The sequence below is a fragment of the Natator depressus genome, chromosome 1 (genome assembly GCF_965152275.1).
Source record: "Natator depressus isolate rNatDep1 chromosome 1, rNatDep2.hap1, whole genome shotgun sequence".
NCBI classification, from domain to species: Eukaryota; Metazoa; Chordata; order Testudines; family Cheloniidae; genus Natator; species Natator depressus.
This window is the reverse complement of record NC_134234.1, coordinates 262,846,317-262,866,640: the sequence shown is the minus strand read 5'-3', so window position 1 is coordinate 262,866,640 and position 20,324 is coordinate 262,846,317. Positions and strand designations below refer to the sequence as shown.

The 20,324-nt window shown below is 42.2% G+C and overlaps 1 protein-coding gene across 4 annotated transcripts in view; it reads right to left on the bottom strand.

Moving 5' to 3' along the window:
• Positions 1-20,324, bottom strand: part of BLTP3B (bridge-like lipid transfer protein family member 3B) — an 88,497-nt gene that overhangs the window by 40,459 nt on the left and 27,714 nt on the right. For 3 of the 4 annotated variants that reach the window (XM_074941828.1, XM_074941827.1, XM_074941830.1), the window contains 3 exons: positions 10,015-10,177; positions 8,585-8,623; positions 4,154-4,245 (listed from right to left, as the gene is read on the bottom strand). In XM_074941828.1, the coding sequence (XP_074797929.1) occupies positions 4,154-4,245; positions 8,585-8,623; positions 10,015-10,077 (194 nt within the window). In that variant the 5' untranslated portion in view covers positions 10,078-10,177. Of the gene's footprint in view, positions 1-4,153; positions 4,246-7,786; positions 8,019-8,584; positions 8,624-10,014; positions 10,178-20,324 lie in introns of those variants that run through there. The other variant, XM_074941829.1, reaches the window with a different exon arrangement.

Here is a 20,324-nt window from a genome sequence, read left to right as displayed (position 1 = left end):
AAGCCCTGGCTGGGATGATTTAACTGGGAATTGGTCCTGCTTCGAGCAGGGGGTTGGACTAGATGACCTTCTGGGGTCCCTTCCAACCCTGATATTCTATGATTCTATGACTGCATTCTATGCCTGTAGGGCAGCAACTTGGGCTTGCAATGTCTATAGGGCTCCCACTATCTCCACCATAGAGATATTGACCTTTGAAGAATCCACACACACTGTATAAGACAGGGGTGGGCAAACTACGGCCTGGGGGCCACATTCAGACATTTTAATCCGGCCCTTGAGATCCCGCCGGGGTGCAAGCTTGCCCCGCTCTGGCTCTCCAATTGGGGAGCGGGGTCGGGGGCTTGCCCCGCTCCGCACATACTGTGGCTCCGTGCAGCTCCCGGAAGCAGTGGCATGTCCCCGCTCCAGCTCCTACATGTAGGGGCAGCCAAGGGGCTCGGCACACTGCCCCTGCCCCAACCGTGGCCCCGGCAGCTCCCATTGGCTGGGAACCATGGCCAATGGGAGTTGCAGGGGTGGCACCTGCGGACGGGGCAGCGTGCAGAGCTGCCTAGCTGCGCTTCCACGTAGGAGCTGGAGAGGAGACATGCCGCTGCTTCTGGGAGCTGCTTGAGGTAAGCACCACCCGAAGCCTGCACCCCAACCCCCATCCCACGCCCCAACCCCTGCCCTGACCCCCCTCCTGCCCTCCAAACCCCTTCGTCTCAGCCTGGAGCACCCTCTTGCACCCCAAACCCTTATACCCAGCCCCACCCCAGAGCCTGCACCCCCAGCCAGAGCCCTCATCCCCCCCCTGCACCCCAACTCCCTGCCCCAGCTCAGACCCCCACCCACACATTGAATTCCTCATTTCTGGACCCACCTCAAAGCCCGCAACCCCAGCCGGAGCCCTCACCCCCTCCTGCACCCCAACCCCCAATTTCATGAGCATTCATGGCCAGCCATACAATTTCCATACCCACATGTGGCCCTCAGGCCAAAAAGTTTGCCCACCCCTGGTATAAACTCTAGTTCTCTTATTGTATGTGTTGGGGCTGCGCAAACCGTCAGTAACCAGGACATGGGTGGTCATGCCTAGTGGTTAGAGCAGGCATTGGGCCAAGTGGTTCCCGCAGGCATCGGTAGCCAGGAATCATAGTCCAGGGTCAGAGCTGGAGTTAGCAGCTCAGGATCAGAAGCAGAGTCAGACCTGAAGTCAGAGGTCAGGATTGGAGCCGAAGATCAGTACCAGGTTACCTGGAATGAGGCAGGGCTGGGTCCAAGGCAGGAGCAGCACTGTGAACAAGGCAGGAGCAGGAACTATCTCAGCCATGGGCGAATGCTTTGAGCAGCTGCTGAACTGCGGCTGCTGTTGGACTTAAGAACTGGTCTGCTGACTCTTCCAAACAATCAGGTAGTGTAGCCAGTTAGGCAGCCTACTATAGCCCAGCAGCTTTCATTAGGTTGCCCAAAGACTGACTCTGCTACAGACCCTGATTCCTGACAATGATATTCTATTTACTGAGCAAATGGGAAGCAGATAGGATGTCCCAAAACAGAGATGTTTCCCTCTTTGGCGTCACATGAATTTGCTAAGATACAAAACTATGGCTTCCACATTTTCATATATGAAGGACTATTTTATCTTTCCCAGATTCTTCCTAATTATGAAATGTTATGGCTAGTGGGATACAGGAGGTCAGAGTAGATGATCATTGTGACACTGCACCCCATATTCTTCACAGTGATGTTATTATATATATGATATGATTATGGCATAATTATTATGCATTTTGTACAAGATAGGTTATCTGAGATGTCATTGGAAAAGTTATGATTTGCTGAATATGTATCCTATTTGTATGCATGTATAATTTTTGTATCTAAAGTTAGGAATATTGACTATGTAACTGTATTTCAAATATGCTTATTCTGGGTGACACCCACAACTAGCCTTTCTGGTACAACAATGAAGAAGCCAGACAGTGCTGATGGGCCAACAGCAAAGAGAATGGATCCTCGGGGAACTTAACCTTCCTGTAAACGTCCCAGACAACCTATAAGTAATGGCTGCTATGACTCTGCAAGTTATGCCAGTGCATGTGACCAGCCACATGTCTGTGAACTCCATCTTGGGATGTCAGTGTTTTTCCACAAACTGAGTTTGGGACAAAGGGTTCCTGCTATACGCTAAAGCTGTATAAGGCAAGGAGTGACATCACCTGTTGTTCTTCATTCCCCCGCAACAGAACACCTAAGAGAAGCTTCTAAGTAAAAAGACTGAACTGGGGGAAGTGCTGGACCCAGGCTAAAGGAATTTCTAGCCTGTGTATGAAAAACCTGGGGATTCCAAGCTGCAAAGCAAGAGCAGCTTGTACTTGAGAATCTGCCAGCCTGCTTGTACAATCAGCAAGGGTGAGAATTTGCTAATTCATATCCTATCTTTCTAGTATCTTAAGCTTAGTTTGCATTTTTGTTTATTTACTAGGTAATCTGCTTTGATCTCTTTGCTATCACTTATAATCACTTAAAATTTATCTTTTGTAATTAATAAACTTATTTTATGCTTTCCAAACTTACTGGTTTAGATTAGTGAAGTGCGTGGGAATCTTAGCTCAAGGGGCTGTTGCATTTTGTCTCCACATTGAGGGAGGAATGAACTCTCGGAGTTTACGCTGTACAGTTCCCTGTACAGAGCAAGACGGTATAATTTTGGACTTATACTCCAGAAGGGGGTGCACGCCTGGGAAGCTGGTGGTTATCTTGGCTGTAACCTCTCTGTTGTTGGTTCAGGCAGTGGCTGGTCAGAAAGCTTGAATGTAACTGCAGCGGGGTGTGTCCCTGCCTGTGTGAATGCTGGTGGAAGTGTAGGACCGGGAGCAGGTCTGCAGCTTGTCACAGCAGCACAGTGTGAGAGGGAGCCCAGGCTGGTGGATCAGAGGGCTCAGCAGTACCCCAGTTCCAGGTGGCACCCCAGGGGGAAACCATCACAATCATAATGGTTCCTTCTGGCCTTAAAATCTATGAATCTGTGACTCTGAGTAATTGGACTCACGTTGGAGTAAATTAATATTCTGTTGCTCTCAAAACGTACGGCTCTTTTCCTGGCAGTTGCAACTGTTCTGTCACCGTCTGATGTGGAAGAGTCCCAATTAAGTTCCTGCCCTTCACATCCGTTATTGTTTGCATGGATTGAATCTTCAGTGTCAAAATCAAATAGGCTAGGTTCACAGACGGTTATTCAATTTTTCTTTATTTGAATGTACTCCCAGGATCTAACTAGTTCTAGCTTTTAACTGATTTTCTAACACTTTCACCCTGTTGACCCTTTTCAAATTATGTTCAGCAGTCAGAACATTTTCAGATTAGACCCTGTACTACACCCTTGTGTAGTCAAGACATTTTCTGCTTAATATAACTGCCTATGCAGCTTACACACCACAAATATTATAGTCTCTATTTTACCTTGTCAAGGTGCCATATTAACATGAAGACTCAAGGAATACTTCCATGAGCTCTACTATAGTCTCCTCTTTCAGGCAGATTTAGAAATTATGAGACCACAAGTCTGGGGCTCCCTGTCCCAACAATTATCTGATATTTTAGTCAGACTGGGTTATACGTCAAATCTCTTAGGCCAGATTCAGCTGATGTAGTCACTGAAGAAAACAGAACTATGAACATTCACACCATCTGAGAATCTGGTCTTTAATGCTGTCTATTAGACAAAAGTAAATATTTTGAAAGCAGTATATCCATTTTCTGAATAATTAAAGCTATTTTGCCTTGGGCCTATCCAAAAGTATGTTGTTCTTATGGTACTTGGGATTTATTCCTCCACCCTAAAATGCATTATGTGGATTAAACAATCCTATGAACTAGAAAATGCAATATATATTTAGGGTAAATTTTCAAGCTTGGGTGCCTAACATTATACATCTAAACCTATATTAAATCACCTAAATAAGTGGCCTAATTTTAGGGGTGCTGAGCAAGCAGGCCCTGACCCTATATTTTTAAAGGTTGTTATACTTTACCTTTAGACTAATGGATCTAACCTGCTTTCGGATGCACATAAATCCTCCAACCTGAGCTGCTTCATGAGAACAGATCCGATAATTTTAAATATTTTGTATCAAGTGCATGTCAATATTTAAAAACTACAACTGACCTTTGTCCTGATGCAGTCGCTATAGGTGATGGTCCATTAGGGGCACGTGGTTCTTCACAAGTACTCATTTCCATTATTACTTTATCCAGGGACTTGAAAAATACATGAAGAAATTTGGTACAAATTTCAATTTACTGCACTAGATTTTGAGATATCTAAGTTATCTATTAATTAAAAAGAAGTAAGAACATTAAGTAAAAATCTTTCATAAATATTCTCTGACAATAGCATTTTATTAGAAAACCTTAAATAGAATACATAACCATTTACATTTTTGGACTTTTGGTTACACAGTGCTTATATCAGATATCATTTTTTTCAACTCTCCTAGATTTTCACGGTCATATATAAACTTTGTATACTTCTTGACTTCTAGTCAAGGAAATATTCTATTCATCACACTGTAGTATATTTCTCAAAGGCTGAATTCTGAATGAGTATAAAATGAGGAAGAATTTGATTTTCTCTACACAGTAGTCTTTCAGTGTGAAGGTTCACATAATATTAGCTTTTATGCCCTTTGAATTTTCTCTGTTGTGTGTTTTTCTTTTCAGACATTTTTACTGGAAAGTGTTTGAAACTGGTCTATTGTTGAAATGTATCAGTGGCCGTTAGACATTTTGTTGATATCTTTAAAACATTTTGTATCTGCAAGAAAATTTACAGAGGTGAATCCTCAATAGATTTGCTATAATGTGTAGTTTTTGAGAAAAAAAAATTTAAGATTAACAGTCATATTTGCCATTATTTTTCATTATTGAGGCTGGACTTCTCAAAAAGGAGACTAAAGATGTGAGGCACTCAAATCCCATTGATATTGAAGGATATAATTAAAAGCACAACTGCACCTTGCCAAATAATTTAACAAATGATAAAAAAAACCCACAATGTGTTATTCCCAGGAAGAGACCATCTAAATGCAGAAACAGTCTCTTTGCCCGCTCATATTAAAAACGGTCATGGTTTAAATTTATAATAACGGCTAAGGAGAATCCCTATTTTTAAAACTTGGCTCCTGCAACCTCTTTCCCTCTGGCCTGGGTTACTGTAACTTTGCCTCTTCTCAAGTCCATTGAAAACTTTGCTGCTTAGATTATATTCTTGGCCCATCGTTCTGACATCACCACACCCATTATAAGTCTCTCCACTTGCTCGCCACTTCAACCACAAATATAAACATCTTGCCCTTACCTTCAGGTTCCTTCACAATTTTGCCTTGTTGTACCGAATGACTCAGTTATCTCAATCAGCCATTGCCTTCACACTTATGCCAGCTTCAATCTCCCACTTGTCCAGTTCTCTCACAAACACCTTTGCACTTTTTTTCCATAATGCCTATTACACCTGGAATGCCTACCCTCCTCCCCAAAAATTCATAAACTTATTACCTGATTCCTCCTTAAGACTCATTTACTATGATGTCTACAGTGTGCTGCTAGCTGATATGGTGAGCTGAAACTACAGCTAATTGCTCACCTAGCTCAATGAACAACAACCACCAACCCACAAAAACTAAAGACACTCCTCATGCACGCACAATTCTTTTATGAAAAAAGTAAAAACATATTTACCTAACTCTGCCTCCCTGCTCCTTCTGTTTGTTTCACTAATCTCTTAGGCCTTTTCTTAAAATAAGGCAATAAGATCTTTGGAACAGGGACTGCATTTTACTATATGCCTGTATAGTACACAGCACAATGGAGCCCAGACTTGATTGGGCTACTGTAATACAAATAAACAATAGAGCTTGACTATGGGCTCTCTCAAATAGATGCCTGATTCCTCCCCTTTCCCCACTAAAAGGGCTGATAATCGTTTTTATTTTAGTACAGAAAACTGCTACATAGAGTCTGTGCAAGAGTCCTCCTTGACATTATTTTGCTTAACAAGTACAAATAGAAAGGCCAATTTAATTATGAGCAAAGGCACTTAAAACATTTGCCACCATATTAAAAGATTGATTTCCTGAAAGCCTTAGTTTTTAACAAAAGACAATTGAGTTCTGGCAAGCGCACCACTAAATACTCAAGCTACCTAAATCACATATACAGAGTATGCCAACTTAATGAAAGCTATTTAAGCTCAACCTTGCTGTGACAGAGTGCAGGGTGCAAACAGGTTTGCCTGCTTTCTGATCACTTAGATATTAATTAGTTCCCCTGGAAAAAGCTGAAGGGGTAAACAGTCAATCAGGCTGCCCGGCTGAGTCAATTACCCCATAAGCCCACAGCTGACAAGAGGCACAAGAAGGAAGTGCAAGAGGGGAGAGGGAGGAACACAGCTAGCCAAGCCTAGCCACACAGATGCTCAAAATAGGGATACCTGTTTCCCTCAGGCCCTGGCGAGAGGGCCAAAAGCTAGGTTAACATTGTAGATATACTGTTGCACAGGGATTGTTGTGAAAAGGATGGCGGGAACTTAAAATAAAAGGACACGGTGAAGGTACAACTGCAGGAGTCTGTGCAGTTTCTGCGGGGAGAGGGCAAGAGAGGAGCCTTGCTCAGTGACACTCACGCTCAAATACACACATGCGTCAAAGATAATGAGGCTGTGGTGATGTAATTGAGGGCAGAATTCAGCCAAAAGCCTGAAGTGTCCCATCCTGGTGAATACATTGCTTTCTAGAAGAACCAGTGAGTTCCCGATACATTCTATCATTGAATTATTAACTTTCCTACCAAAATTCCGATTCATTAAATCTGTTTGCAGGCAACTTATACAAGTAATGAAGAAGTATCTCTATTAATAAACTCAAATGGAAACTGAATAATGAGAACCAGTGACTGTCAGCTAGTCTACTTCTGGCTTCTCCAACCTCTCCTGAGAGGCTTGTAAGAAAAGAGATGGAGAACTGAAAAATGGCAGCCATCCAGTTCTATGCATCTCCTAATTTTGTTGGGTTCTGTCTACAACTAAAAACCAGGCTAAAGCCTCAGACATGTTTTAACTGTGTTGCAACTGGGTCAGGGGACAATCATGCTGTCACTGAGTACCAGGGCTAAGTTACAGTCGTAGTGTGCAAAGGGCCTTAGAGAATAAAGTCAGACAAGAAGGAGGCAGGATCTTGCAATGAGACTAGAAGACAAATATCCATCTTTCAGGTAAAGCTGAAATAATTACAATAATTACAATTAGAAATTACAGAAAAACAGTTTTTCTAATGGGACTCAAGCAACAACCTAGAGACCCTCATCTTTATAGGATAGGGATACAGTCACCAGAATGTTTTCTCATCTCCATCTGCTGGTAATCAAAGGACACAATGTACACACCAGCTAAGGTTTAAATTATTTCTAATTAACCTCAGGGAAACCGTAAAACTTTTTTAAAAAGGAATGTATTTACAACTACTATCTGAAAGCCAATGCTATTAAAAGAGTATTGTGAGTCGGTGCGTCAATGCAACAGTGCCCCTCCAGGCCAACCAGGGCATAGCTCCAGCTCACTCAGCTCAGTGGGGCTGTCAGGCTATTCTGGCTACCCCAGAATCTGGAAAACCCTCTCTGATCTCAGATCCATCGGGGGTTGGTAGGAGAACCCAGCCACTCCACTGGGTTCCAGCTCAGGGCCCTCAAGTCAGACAAGCAGGACCAGGGTTCGCAGACTCTGACAGTGGTCTGAGCTCCTTCCTACCTTCCCCTGGGCCTCTGCAGGCTCTTCAACTGTTAGTCTGTTCATGTCTTCTTGGAGTGTTGTCTCTAGGCAGCTCTTCAGCAGTCTGCTGACAGGAGTTCCTTTCTCCAACCTGCTCACTCCTCCAGTAGCCCCATGCCCTTCTGCTTCCCAGACCTGTTATTCTCCCAGCTGCTGTGAGGCTACCGATCAACACTGGCTGGCAGTACCATTAACCCTTTGACTGCTGAGCCTGCGTGGGGTACATATACCACATGACAGGTATTATTTGCAAAGTCATGTGTAAAAAAACCTGGAAATGGCTGAAAACTTAAAAATTGGATTATAACAAACCACAAATTCCAGTGATAATTTATGATTGGTGATAGTCTAAACATTCTTAACCATGCTTGTAGCTGTTTCCCTCACTTCACACTGACTCAACGGGCATTCTAGTGTTAAGAGTGATATCTGAGGTTATTGTGGATGCTGGTTGTGTTGTTCTGTTGATGGCTGTGTTTATTTGTATACGAGTTGTGTTATATTGGGAGAGATGTGTGGCTGAGAACTTAAAAACTGGACAGTAAAAGACCACAAAACCCAGTAATGACTCAACCTGGTGCTGTGCTGAACAAAAGAAGTTCTCAACTATGATTGTAGCTGTTTCCATCACTCCACAATGACTCAGACATTTTAGGCTTCAGAGTGACAAAGAATGTCATTCCTGGAAACTTCTTTTTATATATATATATACACACACACACACATATATATATACACACACACACACACACTTTTTGGGTTGATTTCAGAACTTACCAGACTGATTGGATGAGTTTTCAATTTTGTCCATGGTATCTGAAAGATAAAACATTATGCTAAAGCAAATCAAACAAACATCGAAGAAAATACGTAGTAATCAAGATATCTGTTTCTCAATTTTATTTTCTAGATATAAAAATAAAATTTACACTGAACTGCTGGACTTGCATGTGATCTTTTGAAGCTAGTACAAATAATAAATAATTTTATGTGAGAAATATACATCATATAACACACAAAGTCATGTGGCCAAAAGGAAAGGTAGCTTAGGAGCTACTGGTGGCAGAAAGGAAAAAAGACCGAAAAAATTAATCTGTCTCTTTAACTCTGTGTTGCCAGACATAAGAAAAGTCCAACAGTTTTTCACACTCCTTCATTAAAAACAAAACAAAACCCCACATTTGCTATGTTACGATATAAATCACGATAGCTTGCTTTCTCTATTTCCCATTCTAGCATGGTCTGGGAGACAGGACAGTAGTAGTGTTGTGTATCACATCACTTCCTAGCAAGAGAGACTCAAGGCGCATTGTCCACTAGCTCCAGAGACAGTTCTGTCTAGTTTTCAGGCAGAGTATGTCACCATAATATATGGCCTCTGAGGGATGGGAAAGCATAAAAGAAAAAAGGTGATACCACATGAAAGAAAGTGGCAGAAAAAGTACAGTAGAACCTCAGAGTTACAAATACAAGAGTTACGAACTGACTCGTCAACCACACTCCTGATTGGAAACCAGAAGTATGCAATAAAAGGCAAATATGATACAGCACACAGCACTGTGTTAAACATAAACTACTAAAAAATAAAGGGAAAGTTTAAAAAAAAAAGATTTGACAAAGTAAGGAAACTGTTTGTGCTTGTTTCATTTAAATTATATGGTTAAAAGCAGCATTTTTCTTCTGCATAGAAAAGTTTCTAAGCTGTATTAAGTCAATGTTCAGTTGTAACTTTTTGAACCAACAACCATAACATTTCCTTCAGAGTTACGAACATTTCAGAATTATGAACAACATCCATTCCCGAAGTGTTCGTAACTGGGGTTCTACTGTAACACACAAAAGAATAATTAAAGCAGATGGTATGACATAGCCAAAGGAAACTCCAGTAGCTTTCTCTGCAAAAATATACAATCCCTTGCTCCATTTCAAAGTGCATATGAAGAAAATTCCACTTGGATAAAGAAAAAATAAATTAAATCACTACTCATTTTCATTGCTTCTGATAACAATTAAGAACATTTTCTACTATCTAATGCCTTCAACTTCTTTTTATGAAGCTGTTAAACACCTACAGCAAATTTTTAACATTATGAAATTCAGAATTAGCAATTTTCAGACTTCTTGAAAATAAGTTTTAAGAAGGCAGAAAAGATGAAAAAGGGAGAAAGTCTTGCTTAATTACTGTTCCAACATAATAAAATACTCACCCTAATAGCTGCTTTATTGCAAAAGACCTTGTTTATAGCAAGCCATGTTGGAAGATCCAGCATGTTCTGAAGCACCTCTTCATCAAACTCTAAGTTGGTCAGCTGACCTTCCCCCTTTAGTGTGCTCAGATTGATCTTGTCAGGTGACAGGTTTTTGGTGAACCTAAAAGAGAATATGCAAAAAACTTAAGTTAATGTCACATAAAGCAATTAGTTAGCCATGTCATAGCTCACAATTTATATAAATCAGCAAAGTAATAATCTGAAAAGAACAGGCTTCAAAGTACAGTTTGACCCTAAAATTGACTTGGTAAAAAAGGCCCTGAGGGGTTTCACTGTTATTTGTCCCTCAATGACTTCCATATCAAATCTGCTCCATTTACAGGTAAACAAATGGATTCAACAATTAAGATGTGTTCTTTCTGGCTTTCTCTCTCATCAGGAATAAACATTCTGTACTTAGAATTTAGCTAACAATTCTTTTGACATTGTGTGAGCCAGAACAGAATCCAGCTCATTCTCCTTTGAACTGTTGTTTTGGCTCTGCAGGGCTAACAGGAGAAAAACTAATGAAAATGTATTTTTTCCTTAAATAAGTAGATATGATTATGAATAAACTCAGGCGGCAGATCTTTTGAGTAAGAAGGTGTTACTTTTACAAAGTCACTTTTCTGACTTTATTCTCACTTTAAGCTTGACAAAATCTTGTATAAATTATACTTAAAATATTCACTAGGGTTAAATTTCAGAATTTATCAAAAACAAATGGTAGAAACTCGTTTGTTGCATAGGATTCTGGTGTATTTACAATGTAGCAATTCAAAGACAGGATTATAAATCCTACCGTAAGTGTTTTTTTGTCAGAGTATACTTCGAAGTGTCTTGATCTGACTACATTGCAAGGTCTTCTATATATACTGAGAAATCTCAAAGATGACACACATACTGTACATTTTACTATTTTTTAAAAGGCATCATAATTTACTTACATCAGCATAACAGTCCGTGTGATTGTGCCAATCAGTGCATAGCCTAGTGATGTACATGGCAAAGCCAAGGGGTGCTTGGCAAAACTTACCTGTCTACCTAAGTTCTTATATCACACGTAGCACGTTTTATATGCTTTGCTGGATCAGGGCCTGAGTGCCTAACTTTCTGCCATGAAGACTGTTTTTGATTCACAACCTGGACTCTCATTTTACAGCTTCAGATAGTACAAACATCACCACGTCCACTGAATGTGTTTGGGGTCTTTTCAGTAGCAGATTGTCACTTGTCGATCTTTGCCAGAGGATGGGGAAACATTCTAGGAATCACCACTTTGCTGCAATGTCCACGCCAGGTACAGCTCATATGTTTTCTCTGAATTGGGAGAGACTGGTTCCTAAGTAAACTGTCAGGTTTCCTGTTAAGCTAGGGTTGTTTGGTTTTTTTCATGCTTTTTTCCCCCCACCAGTCTCCAATTACTGCTGAAAATATCTGGCAGTCACTTTCCCTGTTTGATTGTTATATCATGTTCTGGGGCTATCAAAATGTATAAGCGCATTACCCTGCTTAACAAAAATCAAAATGCCCAACACACAAAATGCCCAACCGTTTAAGTTTCCTGTTAGGGACATGGGATATCATGTCCCTCAACCAGACATCATAACCACACAGAATCCCACCACTGCCTACCAGTTTAAGCACAACTTTAAATTTTCAAGACTAAGAGGAATGTAAGAAACAGTTTTAGATTCATTGATTCCAAGGCCAGAGGGGACCATTGTGATAAACTAGTCTGACCTTCTGTAGAACTTCCCCAAAATAATTCCTAGAGTACATCTTTTAGAAAAACAGCCAATCTTGATTAAAACAAAGTCAGTAATGGAGAATTCACCACGATACTTGCTATATTAATCAAATGGTTAATTACTCTCACTGTTAAAAATTTATACCTTATTTCCAGTCTGAATTTATCTAGCTTCAACTTCCAGCCATTGGATCAAGTGACACCTTTCTCTGCTAGATTAAAGAGCTCATTGTTGAACATCTGTTCCACAAGTACAGACTTCTAGACTGTAATCAAGTCACCCCTGAACTTTCTCATTGTAAAGCTAAAACAGGTCAAGCTCCTTGAATGTACCACTATAAGGCATATTTTCTATCATTTAATCATTCTCATGGTTCTTCTCTGAACCCTCCACCCCAGTTTATCAATATCTTTCTTGAATTGCGGACACCAGAACTGAATATAGTATTCCAGCAGCGGTCATACCAGTGCCAAATGCAGAGGTAAAATAACCTCTGTACTTCTACTCAAGATTCACTTGTTTATGCATCCCAGGATCGCATTATCTCCTCTGGCCACAGCATCACACTGGGAGTTCATGTTTTGTAGTAGTGACTTGTCCTCTTTGTTATTTACCACTTCCCCATTTTTGTGTAATTTGCAAACTTTATTACTGATTATTTTATGTTGTCTTCCAGGTCATTGATAAAAGTGTTAAACAGCGTAGGGCCAAGAACCAACCCCTGTGGGACCCCACTGGAAACGCACCTTGATGATGATTCCCGATTTGCAATTATATTTTAAGATCTATCAGTTAGCTAGGTTTTATTCCATTCAATTTGTGTTATGTTAATTTTATATCATTCTAATTTTTTAATCAAAATGACTTGTGGTACCAAGTCAAATGCCTTACAGATGTCTATGTATATTACATCAATACTAATACCTTTATCAACCAAACCTGTAATCTCAACCCAAAAAAATCTCAAGTTAGTTTGACAGTATTCATTTTCTATAAACCCATGTTGATTTGCATTAATTATGCTAGCTTCCGTTAATTCTTTATTAACTGAGTCCCATATCAGCCACTCCATTATCTTGCCTGGGATGGATATCAGGCTGACAGGCCTCTAATTATGCAGGTCATCCCATTTACACTTTTTAAAAATTGGCACAACATTAGTTTTTTCTAGTCTTCTGAAACTTCCCCAGTGCTCCAACTAAAATCCATTTAGTTAAAGAAATGTGTTTTGTTTTTTCTTTTTTTAAAGAAAGAGAGATTGTTCATTCCTTAAAGATTGTTTAAAGAGATTTCTTTTCTGAATATGTCAAGTTTGTGATTACCTAGCAACTTCATTTTTTAAAAAATGTAGCTAAACCTAGACAAATTACTTCTGATTGAACTATAATTTTATTCCTTTATTACTTAATAACTATCATTCAGAAACAAACATTGGTGAAAATCTAGAGCTACTGTAAAGGTGATTACAATTATTTTGAAGGTTATAAAGAGAAGCTTACTCACCCTGTGCAGTAACTGTGATTCTTCAAGATGTGTCCCTATGGGTGCTCCACTCTAGGCATGCTTGCACCCCCTGTGCCTCAGTGCAGAGATTTTAGGTAGCAGTGTCCGTTCGGCTTGCACATGCGCTGTCCCCATCTCATGCCCTGCACCAGGGCTATATAGCGCTGTACCGGGCAAACCACCCTCAGTTCCTTCTCTTTCACAAAGCTCATTGGAATGAACTCAGAAGCAGAGGGGAGGAGGGCAAGTAGTGGAGCACCCACGGGGAATACACCTCAAAGAGCCACAGTTACTGCACAGATTATGTAACCGTCTCCTCTTCTTCGAGTAGTGTCCCTATGGATGCTCCACTCTACCTGACTCTGAAGCAGTACCCCAATGAAGGGGTAGGGCTTCAGAGTCAAGCTGAAAATTGAAGATAAGACAGTAGAGCCAAATATGATACTGGATGCGGAATCATGAGTAACTGCATAATGTTCAGCAAATGTATGAGCAAATGTTCAGGTCGTGGCTCTACATATTTCTGCGACTGGAACATTTTTGAGGAAGGCTATGAAAGGGACGAGGAATCTCGTGGAGTGAGTTCATATTCTAGAAGAAGGTTGAAGATTCCTCTAATATCCTTGTGAGACCAATAGTGGTAGGTAATGTGCTCAATATCCATCTAGAGAGTCTTTGGAGATTGAGGATCCCTTAGATCTGTCCGCAATGGAGAAAAATAGTCTAGAAGATTTCCTGATGGGCTTAGCCCTATCTAAATAAAAGGCTAATGCTCTCCTGACATCAAGTGTATGAAATGTCACATCTCTTTCGTCTCGTGACTTTGGAAAGAAAACTGGGAGGTGGATCAATTGGTTTATGTGGAAGTCCAAAGATATTTTTAGTAGGAATTTGGGGTGTGGTCATAGCGTGACCCTGTCTTTAAAAACATTGTAAAAGGGGGGTAAGTAGAGCCCTTATCTCTCCCACTCTTTGAGCAGAAGTAATAGCTGCTAGAAATGCCGTGTAGAAGGGAGCAGGTGGCCATGAGTTCAAAGGGAGGTCTTGTAAGATACCTGAGGACAAAGTTGCGATCCCATGCCAATGTAGAGCAGCTGATTTTGAGAAGAGACTACCCAGACCTTTGAGAAAACTTTTTGTTGTAGGATGAGTGAAAACAGAATAACCCTCTACCTTACAATGGAAGGCCATAACAGCTGCGAGGTGCACCTTTACGGAGCTTAGAAATAATCCTGACCTTTTTAGTTCTAGGATGTAATCTAGCACAAATGACAATGGAAAGGATATTGGAGGAATGTGCCTCGAGTCACTCCAGAATTTGAATCTCTTCCACTTTTGGATATACGTGTCACAAGTAGTTTGTTTCCTGCTATATAAAAGCACCACCTTTACATCCTCATTTCTAACCCCTCGAACCACTGACAAGCCATGGCTTGAACTGGAAAACCTGTAGATTGGGTTGATGGACCTGGCCAACATCCTAAAAGAGGAGATGAGGAACAGGCTGGAGAGTGATTGGCTGGCAAACAGCCAGCTAAGTATGGCAGGAGAGCCATGTTTGTCTTGACCACGTGGGAACTACAAGTATAACCCTGGCTTTTTCTCTCTATATCTTGATCAGGACCTTGGGTATTAGAGGAATTGGTGGAAATGCATACAAGAGACCTCTGTTGCACTGCAGGAGAAAGGTATCTCCAGGAGAGTGGTGACCCTAACTGGCCCTAGAGCAGAACTGGGAGTATTTCTTGTTTTTGACTGTGGCGAATAAATCTCTTTGGGATGCTCCAGCATAGAACTGTGTGGTGGAGAATGGAGGGATCTATTTCCCATTCATGATCCTGGGAGAAGTGTTTGCAGAGAATATTTGCCATGGTGTTTTTTACACCCAGAAGGTAAAACTGCTGAGATGTTGATGTGGAGACGAACGCACCAATTCCAGAGTTTCACTGCTTCAGCACAGAAGGAAGGCGATCTCTCTCCTCCCTGGTGGTTTATATAGTATATAGATGAGATGTTATCCATCATGTTCTTTATATGCTTGCCCCTGGTCAGTGGGAGGAAATGCGTGCAATCATTTCTCACTGCTCTGAGTTCCAGCAAGTTGATATGTAGAGTGGACTCAAATGGATATCACCTGCCTTGAATAGCGTGGATGCTCAGGTGGGCTCCCCATCCCAACAGGAATGTATCCAATGTTAATACCAATGCTGGGGAGGAGGGAGAAGGGTTGAGCGAAGGGAACCCCTGAACGATTGTTGTGAGGGTCTTTTCACCAGTTGAGGGACTTTTTGACTATTGAGGGCATCGAGAGAAGTTTATTTAAGCTGGGTTTGCTTGATCAGTAGACTGTTCTGAGCCACTCTGCAGTGCATGTGAAGTCTCATGTGATTTATTACAAAGGTGCTCACAGTCACGTGTCCCACTAGCTGGAGACAGTTTCTGGCCAATGTGTGAGGACTGACCTGGACCGTCAAGATCAAATTGACCAGTGTTGAACCTGTGTGAGGGGAGGAATGCTTTGGCTACTCCTGCAGATGTACTTGAGTTAATGTGGACATTCAACTGTAGTGCCAGTCGGAGGAATACATCCATGGCCTTTTGTGTGCCCATCAAACCCTCACTGAAGGAGAATGCTTTAAGCAGGCAATTGGCTAAGTATGGGAAGAGTATAATGTGACAGTGCACCCCATAAGGCTTTATGGAAATATGCTTATGAATGTACATATGACATAACTGGAATATGTTTTATGCCACATATGCCATGTAACATCTCTCTGTAAAGGTTATGATCTACTGAATCTATTAATCCTATTTGTATGTATGTATCATTTTTGTATTCGAAGTTATTAATATTGGCTGTGTACTTGCTTGATCTTTAAGTAGCCTTAGTAAAACATTTGGTCAGTTTCTTGAGAAAGGAATGTGCAAATTAGGTGCCAAATCAAGAAGCACTTAACGACCAATGGATCTTGGAATGCTCCAATCCACATAAGAAGTCTACTTGAGGATGTTCAAGGTAGCATGTGAACCATGGCTGCTACCTGTAAGTTCTGAGTCATGCATGGACATGTGACTGGCCCATGTGACTCCAAAACTCCATACTGTAGCTGGGATTCTACACAGGGGGAGAGAGGGGTGTCCACCCACAAGAGAAAGTCTATTTAAACCCCGGGGAGACCCATCCATTTTGTCTTCAGCTGGCTCAAGAGATAGCCTCTCCACCCCCAAGGATACCTGAAAGAAACTGGAACAAAGGACAGTAACTATAGGGGGTGTGAGTGATTGCTGGACCCAGACTAGAAGGAGACTAGTCTGTAAAAGGAAGCTTACTGGAAGTCCTCTGAGGGTGAGGTTTTTATCTGTATTCAGTTTTCTCACTGTATTAGACACAGACTTGCATGTTCTATTTTATTTTGCTTGGTAATTCACTTTGTTCTGTCTGTTACTACTTGGAACTACTTAAATCCTACTTTCTGTATTTAATAAAATCACTTTTTACTTATTAGTTAACCCAGAGTATGTATTAATACCTGGGGAGGGGTGGGGGGCAAACAGCTGTGCATCTCTCTTTAGCAGTGTTATAGAGGGCGAACAATTTATGAGTTTACCCTGTATAAGCTTTATACAGGGTAAAACTGATTTATTTAGGGTTTGGACCCTATTGGGAGTTGGGCATCTGAGTGTTAAAGACAGGAACACGTCTTAAGCTGCTTTCAATAAAGCCTACAGCTGTTAGGGGACGTGGTTCAGACCTGGGTCTGGGTTTGAAGCAGGCTAGTGGGTCTGGCTCAAACCAGGCAGGGCACTGAAGTCCCAAGCTGCCAGGGCAGGAAAGCAGGGGCAGAAGTAGTCTCGGCACATCAGTTGGCAGTTCAAGGGAGTTTCAGTGATCCAACCCATCACACAATTCCTTGTTTGCGAACATGTGCCACTACCACAGAAAGGACCTTTGAGAATGCTCTGGGAATGGATGATAGACCGAATGGGAGCACCTTGTATTGAAAGTGATCCTGATCTAGAATGAATAGTAATCTTCTGCAGGATGGGTGGATCACAATATTGAAGTAAGCATCCTGTAGATTAGTGGTGGACCATAGGGATGTGCTGGCCGCTGCTTCCTGCAGCTCCCATTGGCTGGGAATGGTGAACCACAGCCACTGAGAGCTGCAGGGGGCCATGCCTGCAGACGGTCAATGTCAGCAAAATGTCTCGTGGCTCGCATGCAGATTACCCTGATAGGCCGCATGCAGCCCGCAGGTTGCCCACCACTGCTGTAGATCGAGGGCAGAGAACCAGTCCCCTGGGTCCAGAGATGGAATTATTGGTACGTGAGTTACCATTTTGAAACGCTGAACCTTTAAAAATTTGTTCAGTGATCTTAGCTCTAGAATGGATCTCCAACTGCTGTTCTTTTTCAGTATCAGGAAATACTTGGAATAGAATCCCCTCCCTCTGTGTTGTGTGGGAACAGGTTCTATAGAACCCAGCTTCAGTAGAGAGTTGTTTTCCTGTCATAGAAGGTGCTTGTGAGATGGTCCCTGAAGAGGGACAGGTAGCAGGGTGGAAAGAGAGGTAAAATGGATAGAATATCCTGTAGAATGAGCTCCAACACTCACTTGTCCATAGTTATGTGTTCCCCGTTTTGAAGAAAGACAGTCACCAAAGTGAAGGAGACATGCGGTCTGTTGCAGCAGCTAAGAATGGGGGTGGTAACTTGAGCCCTCAACCAACCCATCAAAATTGATGGTTAGATGTAGAGGGTTGTGAAGTAGATGCTTGTGGAGCAGCTGGTTTCCTTTCCTGCAATCACTGTCTTTTGTGCTGGAGTTCATAATGCCTCTGGGGGAAAAGAAATTGAGTACACTGGGATCTCTGCACTATCTGGGATTTACTGGATCTTCTTTTCTGTGCAGGTGTGTAAATTCCCAGCGAGTGCACAGTGACTCTAAAGTCTTTTTATGTGTGGAGGGATTTATCAGTTTCCTCGACAAACAACTCTGATCCCTCAAAAGGAAAGTCCTCAACTGTAGACAGGACTTCCTTTGGAAAGCCAGACAGCTGAAGCCAGGAAGCCCTCCCCATGACCACTGCCATGGAGACAGAATGAGCTGCTGTGTCAGCAGCTCCATCTGATCTGTAGGAAGATGCTCAGTAGAGGCATTCAGTTTGGAGTAATTAATATGGTTATACTTTGCCATGAGAGCCTGGTAATTGGTGATCCTAAATTGTAAGATAACCAAAGAGTATGGTTTACATCCAATTACGTGAAGACATTTAAAATCCCTGCCACATGGGGTCTATTTAGTGTGGTGCCATCTGCCATGTTCGTTTACAGCATCGATGACAGGGGAGTTCAAGGATGGATGTGAAAATAAAAAGTCTGAGTCCTTGGAGGAAACATGGTATTTTTTGTCCTCTCTCTTACACGTGGTCAGGATATGCCATATTATTTTTGCTGGATCCAGCAAGACCTTGTTAATGGGTAATGCAGTGTGGGCAGATGAGGTGTGCAGGAAGTTGAGTAGCTTGTGCTGCGATTCCTTAACCTCCTCTAGTAGAATTTGTAAGGTCCTGAAATTGTGTAAAATCATCTGCCAAGGTTAGTAGAGGAGGCATAATGGGCTCATCAGAGGAGGATGGAGAAATGCTGGTCGCAGGAGTAATTTTGTCTAATCTTGTTTCCTGATACTCAAAGGTCTACTCTTGTGGATCAGGAGCTCTAGAGACAGAAGCTGGAGAGGACTGCCTTTTCTTCCCCCAGTGAGAAACACTACGGGCCTTCAAAAATTGCTGGCAATAAGCCACCCAGGGGCCCCAGTAAGGCACTGAGGTGGTGCAAAAGGCATGGATGGGGGGACCCAAAGGCATCTGTACCAAATGGATGGGCAGTGTCTCTCATGACAATAAGCTGGCTCCGAAGAGGTCTCAGGATGGAAAACTCCCTGACAGTGCAAAGGAGAGCCTTGGACAGAAATGTGAGAGACTGATGAGAAATCATCGTCTTCCTTTTCATCACTTGGCAGAAGTGGAGCAGTTATGGAAGCTATGGGAGATTCCACTGGTACCATGTGGAGGGCGAGAGGTAGTCGGTACCTGAAATGTGTCAGTGCTGACCGGGGAGACTGAGGCATTTCTGAAACCACCAACTACCTGGGAAAGCAAAATTCCTGCAGTACTGGGATGGTGGGCAGTATCGCTGAGTTAAGATGAACAGAGGTGACTGAGGTAGAAGGTGCTGATGATACCAGAGGTCTCTTGAGCTCCAATGAATAACCAGTAGGGGTTGGTCTGGTCTTCTGCGGAGCTGAAGTACTAGGCACCAAGGCCGCAGGGGACTCTGTCAGCACTGATTTAGAGGAGATGGTTTTCTCTCGACCACCCTGTTCACACAATGGTACCAGTCTCCCTGAGCCCAAACTCTTAGAGTCCTTAGGCTTGCTGGCGACGACAGTACCTTAGGAGCCCGCAGCCTAGTGGGTACTGAGTCGAAGATCAGTGGGTGCCAAGATAGTCAACCTGGCCAGGGATTGTCTCTGTGGTAGATTCTCTTGAAGCCTGCTTTCTAGAGGCTTTTTGAGAGGATTCCACGATTTCCTTTTTGAAGTTGCAGGGGAGTGTTGTGCTGAGGAAGTTGATGGAATCGGCCTCATCTGGGGACCACTGTATGGAGGAGGGGTCCCTGGGCTGGGGCTGAAAGCTGGTCAGAGTGAACTCTTCATGATAAGCAGACACAGATTTAGTTTGCAATTCTTTCTGGACATTGACTTTAATTTGAGGCAGAAATTACATTTTTGAGGGACATGTGACTCCCCGAGACAAGTATACAGTGGGAATGTCCATCACTGACCAGGATAGCCTCTTGGCACAAAAGATAACATTTAAACCCAGGGAAGCCAGGCATACTCTTTCCAGAGTCCACTTCCCTAGAGGAAAGAAACAAGAAAACATATCTATGGACAGACACTGCTACCTAAAATCTTCAATCTGAGGGGCAGGGTGTACAAGTGTACTTAG